Source organism: Mauremys mutica, chromosome 10, assembly GCF_020497125.1.
Source record: "Mauremys mutica isolate MM-2020 ecotype Southern chromosome 10, ASM2049712v1, whole genome shotgun sequence".
Lineage (NCBI taxonomy): Eukaryota > Metazoa > Chordata > Testudines > Geoemydidae > Mauremys > Mauremys mutica.
Genome location: NC_059081.1, coordinates 9,321,139 through 9,333,673, shown reverse-complemented (window position 1 = coordinate 9,333,673; position 12,535 = coordinate 9,321,139). Strand labels below are relative to the sequence as shown.

General features: G+C 43.4%; 1 protein-coding gene across 13 annotated transcripts in view; it reads left to right on the top strand.

The window, feature by feature from the left end:
• Window positions 1-12,535, top strand: part of CLASP1 (cytoplasmic linker associated protein 1) — a 267,069-nt gene that overhangs the window by 214,868 nt on the left and 39,666 nt on the right. For all 13 annotated transcript variants that reach the window (XM_045031770.1, XM_045031772.1, XM_045031768.1 and 10 more), the window contains 2 exons: window positions 10,186-10,329; window positions 11,922-12,028. In XM_045031770.1, coding sequence (XP_044887705.1) covers window positions 10,186-10,329; window positions 11,922-12,028 — 251 coding nt within the window. The remainder of the gene's footprint in view (window positions 1-10,185; window positions 10,330-11,921; window positions 12,029-12,535) is intronic.

The following is a 12,535-nucleotide window of genomic DNA, read 5'->3' as shown; positions in this document are numbered from 1 at the left end:
ATAAAACTCCCAGTAACTTCAGCTGGACCATGATTTGGTCCATTGCCTTCACAGGAAAGAAGAAAATCTCCCAGTTACCTGACATGTCCCCAGGGTATTTCTGCTGATGAATTGTGATTATCTAGGTGGTTTATTGTACAAGCCTGGAATTGTGGCACATTATGTGACATCCTTGTGTCACACAGTACCATTCCATCTCCTGCTGGTGTGTCTGAGAACTTGGAACGCTACTTTTTCAACTGCTCTAGTTTTAAGCTGAGCTTTGGGCAAAGTGTCCCCAACTACATTGATGCAACTGCACGGGCCCCCAGGTATAATCTAGCTAATCTATGTGGAGACCCCAGAAGAATGGGACTCAACTGAGATGACAGAGCCATTGCAAGAAGAGTGGAAAAGCACAAACGACCGCGTAGTATCACTTGAACTCACACCAAGATGAAATTCACCTCTCTGTAGAGCCTTCATCAATCTCTTATATTAGTTGTTTTAATGCTGGTCCATCGCTGGTGTAGACTTCACTCACCAGTGCATATGAACTAAAACAAGTTCGAAGCCAAAATAGTTTTTGAGATGGATTAAATCCAGAAACCCATTAAAGATTTTTGTAGGCACTTGAAATGAGCAAGGGAGAGAGCACAGGTCTCGGATCTAACATGAGTCCATTTTATGAAAAGTAATATACGATATTGAGAACAAGTGGAAGGCTTTTGCAACAAGAGGAAACCATTTCTAAGTTATATCAAGAGAAAAGGATAAATCCAGAAGAAAGATATCAGACCAGCAAATACTCAAGGAAGTGCACAGAGGTCATCCATTAAAGATTATGGTCTAGGAAGCAATATATTAACAGACACAGGTATTGTCACTTTGAAAAAAGAGATTATGGTTAAAATACAGATATTACTGTTTAAAATGGGAGAAAATATGTAGGCTATATAAGGACCCGTGCAATGGCCAGAAGAACAAACTTTGCTACAAAAATGCAAACGGACTCCTTTGTAGCAATACTACAGGACGAAAGCTGCAAAATCACTCCTGGAGCTTCCACAGTGCTGCTCTGACTGTGTTTGAGACATGATTGGGCTGGCAAAAATCCATTGAAGTGCAGCATGTCTGGTGCTGGCCTGCATGAAGCACTGCTGTGACTTAATTAAAAGCTCTGCTGAAAAGGAGTCTCTGAAGGCTTTTAATGAACTATAATTGTGGCATGCACCCTGGACATGTTACTGAGCAACAGCTAGTGATAGTCTTGGACTTTTGAGGTAGCAACAGGATAAAAGAATATTGGCGGATTTTTAATAAAAGGCGGATTTTTTTTTAATGCTGCTCTGAGGGTTCAAATCGGATTTCCAAGAAGCTACCACAGATGCACGTTGTTGGTGCTAAACAAATAAGACCACTGCACACTGTTGTACTAGCACCAACTGTGAGATGTTCACCTCTGGGTAGTGACATTGTGCCTGCACGATTTGGGCAGTTCCTGTGTGTGTGCAGGTACTTCTTTTTTTGTGTGCAAATGCAGGATGTATACACACACTTGGTACACATGTACTTTTTTTTTGCAAAGAGAGGCAATTTATACACCAGTATTTAGTGCTATGAATTACTATAAAGGACCTGATGTATGGATCACTCTCAACTGCCATGGACTTCTGCACATTGTCAGAATGGACTCTAAGACCTGTTCTCCTTGGAGCTCTAGTTCAATTTTTGGGCCCAATTCTTCACTGCCCTACAGCTTGTGCAGACATTTACCCCTGTGTAAAATGCAAACACGCTGTGAGTGACCCAGGAGCTCTGGTTTGGTAATGTTCCGAGACCCACCCTGTCCATGTGTCATTGGCTATACGAAGAGTTCAGCAATGGAGAATCGGGTTTTGGGATTCCATCAAGACCGTATGGGGACTAAATCAGTACTGTGACTGTGTCGCTGAGATCCACCTTGTAATGCGGGTCTTTTAAAGAAATCAAGGTGTACGAGTGCGAAGACTAACCATTTCCCATGACCTCAACATTATCCCTATACTTACAAACAACTGAGGGAGAAAATCTATAATAAAAATTTCAAAATTGGCATTTATTTTTACTTGATTTCCTTTAATCTTGTTAGAAAATAAATATCTCCGTGTACTCAGTCTTGTTTCCAAAAATGTGGTGGTCATTTTCTGTTTGTTTAGAATTTGAGGCAGGATTGCCGTGTAAGGCCAAATATTTTTATTGTACGCTTTGTAAGAAAACGATTTTCTAACATTCATAGGCTCACAGATGAAAATTTTAGGGCTTTTTGGATAGCAAAGTCCCTAGGGTAAATCATTTCCTTAAAATGACCGTTATGGATTTTTATGGTACTTTGGGATCCCTTGGCTTGAAAGCAGTTTTCTTCAACAAACAGTTGTTTTTATTACAGGGTGGTATTTAAGTAAAATAAAGTATTTTACAGTTTAGAGCTAGTATACCAGATGTCTGCTCTCTGAGACAGGAAGAAATTGCTTAATATAACGTATGTGCAGGCATCATGTTTGTATGTATGTGAGTGTGAATACACACTAATACATGACAGATGTATAACTATTCCCACACATATGTACAAGTATATGATGTGTATATATAATATCAGTATTCTCTATATAGAATCTGGATGTGGTCTCTCTGTGTGTGTGAGTGTGTGTTTACATCTGAATATATGTACATTTGTGTAAAAAGTAGTTTTTACTTTGCAGATTCTGGGTATAAACAGAGTCTTGTAATTGAAGTCTTTGGGAACATTGTACAATCTGATCCGTAAGTGCTAGCTGGTCAAGAGACTTAATTGGGTTGTGAACTGAAGGGTTTAATGTGGAGTCTTTGGAGTTCTTCTCCCATCCAACTGTTCCTGTAGCCTTCAGATTCTGGAACCCAAAAGGCAGCATACTTGGGAAAACAAGTGTGGGTCAGTTTGGTCAAGGGGTGTGGGTTCTGAATCATATCCCCAGAATGCTAAATCATCTGTCCAAAACCCCAATTAAGTGAGCCTCAATTAAGGCCTGCAAACCATTCCAGTTGGAAGTGAGTGAGAGAGTTAATGCAACAGCCTTCTCTGATGTGGAGCTGATACCAACATGGCTTTATCCAAATATACTTGCTAGTGAAAACAGCCTAATGCAAAACTGCTGTAGCCTAATACCTCATGTGGATTCTGCATGATCACTGGTAGAGAACAATTCCATACAAATTAAGCTATTTAAGTCTATAACAGTAGACAGAGATTCCTGCACCCATATATCTTAGGTTGTTTAAAATGGAAATCTACCCACTTGCCTTACACTTGGTGGTGAAAAGAGAAACACACACGCAATTTTATCATTTTTGGCAAAATTAAGAATAAAACAGTAATGTGCAGTGGGAGTGTAGAACTGGTAGCCATTCCCGCAGCCTGATGCACACTGTACAATGCATTTGCACAGAGCATTGGGCTACTAGACTCATCGCAAGACGGAGAGTCAGGAATTCTCAAGTTCTAAACTGACGCTGAACTTGACCATATCACCTAAATCTCTGTCTATTGGTTTTGCTGTCTGTAAGAGTGATAATCACACTTAACAAATGGTGGCTGCAGGGTTTAATCAGTTAATGTCTGAACATATGCAGTGCTTTACATCTTCATAGGTGAGCGCTAAGGGTTGTTATAACAGGATTTGGAAAAAATTAACTAGTGCTGCAGAGCCAGAGATCTAAGGCAAGTTAGATTTAACCCCGGTGATTTCATTGACTAGGATCTTCCTGCTGGTTGATTCAAATATTAATATGTTTTCTTATTAATCCCAAATTAGGAAAGCAACCCGTACTGAAGGTGCATCTGATGCAAGAAGCTGAAATATATATTGCATTTAGATGCTCGTTGTTAAAAATCTTGTGCTTCCTTATTAAATAATAACACATTTCCTATTTGTTGAATCCAGAGTATGCATAGTTGGGTAGGTGAGGATTTGCCAGCTAGATCAACTACAGCCTCCTCAGGGCCTGGTGAAGGAAACTTGGAAGAGAAATGTAAACAGGTAGACGACACTGTACAGATGTACACTAATCACAACATACACTTGCTGTTTGCAGTTTAGATTTCTAATACAGTTTAACTGTGTAAAGAGACATTAACTGGATGCCTGAAAAAGCGATGCCTCATTCATATGTGTGTGTATGTGAAATAATAGTTTGGTTTTAGTGTGTCTTTCTATTAACCCTATTGTCTAAAAGGATAAGTCTGGCCCAGGTTGTTGGCTGTGGTTGAGAAGTGCACAGCTCAGGAGAGTGGGCTCAAAGGTGGTGTTTTCACTTCCCTTATTCTGGGCAGCCTTTGGGTCAGGCTAATCCCCAGCATAAGTTAGAGCGACCTAACCCTGCTGCTGATGGCTCTAAGGGTCTGATATGGCTACTGGGGATCAGACTAACTGCAATTTTCTATATGAGCTGGCTGGATAGATTTTCAAGTCACTCATACTAAGCTCAGGACACTGATTCTACTCCCTTCCTAAAATGAATTCATTCTCTTATGTGATCGTGACATTTCCTGTAACTTGAAAGTTGCCAAACTTGTAACTTCATATATTTCAACTAGATTGTAAGGGACATAGGAATTTAGTGAATCTGGCTCGCCAACCAACCAACTCCTTTTAGTGTAAAATGGGACGTTGAGTATTAATATTCATGTCATATGATGCTGCTGGATAGCAAGGTCTTTGCAGAAGTTGATCCTCAGCTCAGCAGTGGCTTGAGTCAATCCACTTTGTGAGCAGCCAAAAGCTTATGGAACATGTAAGGGTATAATTATGGAGGGAATGAAGGAAGTAACACATCCCTATTGAGTGTTCCAGCATCCCGACATGGAGTCAGGTCCCCCCACTAACATAAGCAGGCATTGACTTCATGGCGGCTGTTGCTGTTTAAAGCAGCAGAGAATTTGGCCCATTAAGAGATGACCCCTAATATCTAGATTATCTGGCCCTGACAGGAGATGTGCTGAGTTTGCACAATGCTGATGCAATGTCAGAAGTCAGGGGCACATAGGCGAGAGAAGATTCATATAACATACCCTCTTTTCTATCCTCAGCATGAGTATTGCATGGGCAATGCTTGTGACGCAAGCACAGAATTAATCTGCCTGTGTGTTTGTTGACGGTTATCCATTTAATGACTGTCTAGTGGTTAGTGATTAGGGCCAAGATTTTCAAAAGTAATATGATTTGGGTGCTCAACTTGAGACACCCTATAAGGGCACCCCTTTGAAAATCTACCCCTTTAAGGCATTTCAGGTTGGGCACCCAAAAACTGAAATGCTCAAAATCACTAGTCACTTTTGAAAAACTGGCCTCTAAGATTACAGTAGTTAAAGATCAATGAAAGCACACTCATTTTGATGTGTGTTTTCAAGCTAGTATATATCTGATTACCAGAAAGATTTAGGAGTGCTGCTTCTGCCCCCTTCAAATCTAAGAGGAAAACTGCACCCACAGCCCAGCTGGAAGGCTCTGTTAGGTTGAATCAGGAAGTGCTGTGACAGTTAGTACTGAACTTTAGGCCTGCTTGGACCCTGCTGCTGTTGGAGTCAATGCGAGCTGGGCCACTGGTTTGGCTGGAGCATGGGCAGAACGTTGTCTTTTGAATCTTGGACAGAAAATCCCAGCTAAAGAGACAGAACCCTGGTTTGCATTGCAATTTACTCCTGCAATAAACAAACCAACCAGTACATTTAAAAATAGTTGTGGGCAGTGTTCCCGCTAATTTTTTACATCCATGTGTGGAATGAATTTTGCTATGCGCACCGACATGGAGGTGATGTGTGACACATCACCTTCATATGGGTGCACATAACAAAATTCATGTGGTGGGGATGTGGTTGAGGGGTTCGGAGTGTGGGAGGACACTCAGGGTTGGGGTGCAAGGGGGTGAGGGCTCTGGCTGTGGGGTGCGGGATCTGGGGTGGGGCCAGGGATGAGGGGTTTGTGGTGTGGGAGGGGGGTCAGGCCTGGGGCAGAGGGTCGGGTGCAGGAGGTGAGGGCTCTGGCTGTGGGGTGCGGGCTCTGGGGTGGGGCTGGGGATGAGGGGTTTGGGGTGCAGGCTGCCCTAGGGCTGAGGTGGGGAGAGAAGACTCCCCCCAGCCCTCTCTCACCACAGCAGCTCGGGGCAAGGGGAGAGGTGCTTTTCCTGGCTGCAGCAGCTCCAGTGAGCCTGGTCCAGGCCGAGGGAAGGGCTCCTCACTCCCAGCCATAGCAAGCCCGGGACAGGCCTGCGCTGGGGCCGCTGGGAAGGAGCGCCTCTCCCCCCGGTTGCAGTGGGCTGGGGGGGGGGAGGGAGAGGGGAAGAGGAGGGGGAGGGCGCCTCTCCTTGCCACAGCAGGTCCATGCTGAGGGAAAGGCATCTCTCCCCGTCACAACCCTGAGCCCCTGCACGGGGCTTAATAGGCAACTGCGCTGCTTTAGAGGGAACCTAGGTTGTGGGTGAGTATTGTTTAAAAAAAGCTGCCTCTCCCACAACAAGGTTGACATAAAAACCACAGAGCCGTAGGACTGTCCCAGTGCCTTTACTGAACCACCATTTGCTGGTGGTAGTTTGTATTTTGAAAGGAGTACTTGTTAGTTGTGTCACACCTCAGGAATAGGGTGTATCGTTCTAAAGCATTTTTTTCTGCCACATATAAGTACAACCCCCTTGGGCCAAATGTTACCCTTGGTTAGATGTCCAGTTGGCAGAAAGCAATAAAGCCACCAAATGGACATTTGCGTACCTAATACTGGAAGTCTTTTCTGAACACTTATGCCAGGGGTCAGCAACTTTCGACACGCAGCCCATCAGGGTAATCTGCCGGCAGGCTGCGAGATGTTTTGTTTACATTGACTGTCTGCAAGCACGGCCACCCGCAGCTTCCAGAGGCCACGGTTCGCTGTTCCTGGCCAATGGGAGCTGCAGGAACGTGCTGGTCACCGCTTCCCACAGCTCCCATTGGCCAGGAACAGCGAACCACGGCCATTGGGAGCTGCGGGGGATCGCCTTCGGACTGTCAATGTAAACAAAATGACTCCCAGACTGCCAGTGGATTACCCTGATGGGCCGCATGCTGAAGGTTGCCAACCCCTGACGTAGATCATAGTAAATGCAAAGGGGAAGGAGCCAATGGCAAATTTCCAATGACCTTGGGAGCAGGACTTGTCTGCAGCACATCTGTGTCCTCAAAACTGCTGCATTAGAGTCAAATTGTGCCTATGAGGCAGTGGTACATGTTGGGATGAAGCAAAGCCACACTGTCCCCGGTGGAGCTCTAATAAGGATTGTGCCTCAGAGAAGCATGATGCATCTTGGAGCATTGTAGAACACAAGGGGAAGGTGCCTGTCACATCACCCACAGAAGTTTGCACTCCCTTCTGCTATGGCTTCAACTCCTTCCTGCCCCGGAGGCGTTGAGAGAGAGCATTCTCTGTACGCAGGAGAGCTCAAGGACTGCTGTTGTGCCTGGCCCATGCACTAGGGGTAGAAAGGATGGGAAGGCTTCTTGCATCCTTCCCCTCCTTCTCGTGCCTTGCGCACCTGTCCAAGGTCCAGGTACAGTCTGGCCCTAAATTTGGACCCAGTCTTTGAGTAGCTTCCTGTTTACCTCCTGAAATTCCTATTGACGTCAGGGGATGCTCCAGGCACTGAATGATGGCAGGAGCAGGCCCAATTTATGTAGGAAATAAGCCTACCATGGAAAGAGGTATGTGGTGAGACAAGTCTATAGAGCAGCACGTTCCAAGTGTAGCTTAACAGACATTGAGAGGCAATGTTTATAGATTTGGTCATGTGGTCCTGACTCAGGCAAAACACCCATTAATTTCAGCTGGTGCTTTGTCTGAGTTAGGACTGCAGGATCAGGCATTGAAAACCCACTTCAAATTATTTTTAAAAAGGTTCTTATCCTGAGAACGTCGCTCAAATCGCCTCATTTTCAAGTCTCACTGAAGTTGAGGTTTGCTTGTCAAGTTGCGCTAGTGATTGCGTGTAGATTTCCTAACCACTAAATTAATAATCCGGGGGTATGCATGATTTCATGAAGAGGTGTGTTTTTTGTCATGATTATCATTTCATTCAATTCTGCATGGTGACTATTCTGTTTTGGGATCTTTTGTTTGCAGTAATGTTTTCATTTCAGAAAATATGTTGATGAAAATTAAAGGTACCAGGACAGACAACAAAACGTGTCCCCCATTGGGTACAGGATAAGGAGACTGTCTGGTACAGTTGATTGAAAGTCAGAGGAGGATGAGTTAGGATTTTTGGAGAGGAAAGTACCAAGGGAAAATAATTCCCCCCCCCCCTCCCCTTCCATAACCTGGGACTCTTAGTTTCAAGTAATTAACTGCAGGCCATGCTTGTGTTGAAGTGAATGGGAATTTTTTCAGGAGCCAGCATTGTCTTTGGTTAGCACATGGAACTGAAAGCAGGAGACCTTTGTTCATTGGCTCTGCCAGAGACTTGCTGTGCAATCCTGGAAAAGCCCCTTCAACTCTCTGGACCACAGTTTCTGCATCTGTCAAATGGAGATGCTGCTGTTTCCCCACCTTTAAAGAGCACTTTGAGATCTACAGATAAAAAGTGGTTTTTTTAATGCAGGGCCTTATTATTAAGTTCTAAGACTAATGAATGGAGAGGTAAGTAAAACTAGAATTATAGTTTTCACACTGAAACAATGGAGTATTTTCATTCTGTTTAGCTATGGGAGGCTTTCTGTGTACCCATTTTCCTTCTCTACCAATGGATTCCACTTCATAAGAAACTGAATACACTTAATTATTGCAACTTTTAAAATACTCAGTTTCCTAAAACTGATGTCCTCTGTTTTGAATCAGCTGAAGCAATGGAAAGTGCAGTTACCATCAAAGTAATGGAATACATGAGTTTGTTTTTTAAACTCCTTTAAAAATGTTCTTCATTTTTAGGAAGTCTAAGGAGATTCCAGAAAGCTTCTAAACCAAATGTCTGCGATTGCAGAGTCTGTGTACAATTTTGTCAATCAAAGCCCATGTAATCTGGCTTGTGAGCCTAAACTACTGCCCTTTATCCAGATAAAGACTTTGGAGATTAGTCGTGTGTAGAGCTAACAACAGGCTGGAGAACATGCTGCTGCCAAGCATTTTTTTTAGAGATCCTTCATTGCTTCAGTTTCTTTGTAGTTGTTTTCTTCTGTGGTGCTGAATCAGTAATTATAAGACCACTTCACGCTTCCCTAAAGCGAACAAGGGAAGAGAAAGATGAATTGGAGCATTTTGTACTGGTTGTACAGTCCTAGGCCATATCAATGCGAGACATGTGACGGTGTAATTTTTGTGCAGTTCTGCTGCTGATTGTTAGCAGTTATTTACACTGTACACATTCCCATTAAAAGCCATTTCTGCCCAGCATTCTCCATTTCCACGTGGAATTCATGAAGTTCACTTTTTCTTGGAAATGATTCTTCTAGACTTCTTAGGCACATGGGGTGAAACCCTGGCCCCATTGAAGCCAATGGCAAAATTTCCATTGGCTTCAACGGGGCCAGGATTTCACCCATCGACTGTGAGGGAGCTGCAGATGCTACACCCAGTAGGGGGAAGAGGATTCCTCTCTCTCTGTGTCATTGTTAGGCTTTGAAGGAGCCCGGGCTGGTAGCTGCAATACAGAGCGTCAGGAGTTAAGGGTTAATATGTGAAGGACAAAGCAGGGGTTCTCTATCTGATGTATCAGATTTGTGGATCCCTTGGGTGGAGAGAGCATTAGTCCCTTTCAGACTAATGTAAGAAGCTACAGTCTCGGAGTCTTACAATTACTCTGCTCTGAAAGAAGTCTCTGTTTTGTTTTTGGTTTCTTTTGTTTCTAGCAGCAACTTGGTGGTGTTCAATGGAAACACCCTGCAGGGCAGGAAGGAACTGTAAGGCTTTATTACTGTAACTACGAGCAGCTTTTTAAGCCTGAAAATAAATAATGTCCATCTAAAAATACATTATAAGCATAACTGCTAAAGGGTTCGTTTCACCAGTGCTTCCTTGCTGTGTGTTAGAAATGTGTCTGTCTCTCATGGTAATTTTCTGTTTAAATGAAAAATCTGTAACATTTACTGCAAGGATCCTTTCTAGAATGCAGACTGTTCTAACTCTCTGAACAGATAAACTGATGGATGCTTTTACCTTTTTGTCTTCTTTCTAGGCAGCACAAATAGTCCTGATTTCACTGTTTGAACTGAACACTCCCGAGTTTACCATGTTACTTGGTGCCTTGCCAAAAACATTCCAAGACGGTGCTACCAAGCTCCTCCACAACCATCTCAAGAACTCCAGTAACACTAGCGTGGTGAGATGCTTATGCAGCTGATGTCCATAGGAGAGTTGCAGAAGACAACACTTCACTTCACTGATGAACAGCTGTTTCAGATGTTCAGTAGCATGCCTGGAGTCCTGTTAGCAGCGTTATGCCACAGTAGATTTAATGAAGTTCACTTTCTCCTGGAAATGAAATGTCTGTTTGACATTTTGTTGAAGTGACCATTAAAACAACCCTGCCAGCTCTGTTGAGGTTTGATCTGTGTGCTGCCAGCACAGAGACTAAGTGACTTAGGAGCATATGAAAGTCAACGGGACTTGTGCTCCTAAGTTACTAAGTTGCTTTTGAAAACCCCACTGGAAGTATTTATCTTGAGCTTTTAGCTAGGATCAAGGGCCTGATTCTGCAAACGCTCTGTGCTCAGCACTGCCATTGAAATCCGTTTAATATCTTATGTTCTCCATCAGGGAATTTGAACTTTGATCCAGTAGGTTTTTTCCATCTCTAACCAGTGCTCCTCTACTTTGATTCTACAGGAAGCCTTTAAATATTTTTATTCTATTGAAGGAAAAAGTAGGGAATTTTTTGGTAAATCTCTACATTCTTTTTTTCTCAGTTCAGCATTTACCAGAATAGTTTTTGCTGCAATTCCTCTTGACTGTAACAACGTATTTGTACAGAAATCCTGTGTAATTCAGATAGCGTCAAGTCCTGCAGTCTTTGCACACCTCTTACGTTCAGTGGGAGTCTTGCCTGAGCAAGAGCTGCAGGATCAGACCCTCAGGAAGAAGGTGCTGAACACACCTGTGCTCTTGGCGGCATTCTCTAGTGCCTTGCACCTTGTGTGTCTAATGCTACACAATCAGAATGGAAACTTTTTTACCCATGTTGCAATGGTATAAATGACTCTGCAAAGCAGTAGAAAATGAGGCTCTAAATTATTATCTTACACTTGTTTCTCTTGTTACCAAACAAAATCCAAAAACATTCCAGACTATAAAAATAATAAATGTATTAACATGACTTTAAATGATCAGAATAATGATCTCCATACCCTGTAATAGAAAGAATTGTGTTTCAGAAGTTGAATAACTTGATAAACTACTTCTCTGGCAAGACAGCTTTAGGAACAGCAGGACAGAGAATCAAATATGTTTTTAAATGCGAGTTCCATGGTAACTTGGCTGAATGTGCAGTTCGTTCTCTTTGCATGGGCCAAATTTTTCAAAGCTCACCCAAAACATGTTTACACCTCTTGCATGTGTGGATTCTGAAACATAGGTCCAACAAGAACATGTGTATCTTGGCTGGAACCCACATTGAACAGAGCTATGAAAGGGTGGCTTTCCTAGGCGAGAAAAGATTGGAACTTGCTAATGAGATTGGACCAAACCCTGCTTTTGTTTAGACCTTACTTAATCTTATTGCAGTCGATTCCTGTCGATAACACAGAGAGTGATAGCACAAACTAAAATCAGAACAGGACGAATCCTGTCCTGATTTTCATCCATCAGGCTTGCCCAGTGTAAATGAAAGCGTAATTTGGGCCCATTTTATTTTTGTCTCCATCTGTTGTGTACACTAACATTTCCCTAATCCTCTTCTTCCTGCTTCTGTATTAGGGTTCTCCTAGCAATACTATTGGTCGGACTCCTTCACGGCACTCTAGCAGCAGGACCAGCCCCTTAACTTCCCCTACCAACTGTTCCCATGGTGGACTGTCTCCAAGGTAATGCAGCCGTTTAATTAAAGTACTGACAGCATTTTCCAGTGTTTCAGTATTAAATGTGTCTCTCTAAAATGTGACTCTTCAAATAAGATGATTAAAAGCAAGAGTATTATATGGTAGATTTGTTCAATTCAGCAGTGTTTGACAAATGCATACACAAAGCATCATAATGCATGGTGAGTATTTGACTTCTATATATGTGATAGTGGAAGTGGAACATAAGTCTTATATGTACTTAAAATATTGCATTTTCCTTCACAACCAACCAGGGGCAGCTCCAGGCACCAGCGCACCAAGCACGTGCCTGCAGCGGCAAATCGTGGGGGGTGGCCTGCCGGTTGCCATGAGGGCGGCAGTCAGGCTGCCTTCGGCGGCATGCCTGAGGGAGGTCCACTGGTAACGCGGATTCGGCCACATGCCTGTGGGAGGTCCGCCGGTCCCACGGATTCGGCGGCAATTTGGCGGCGGGTACGCTGAAGGCGTGGGACCGGTGGACCTCCCGCAGGC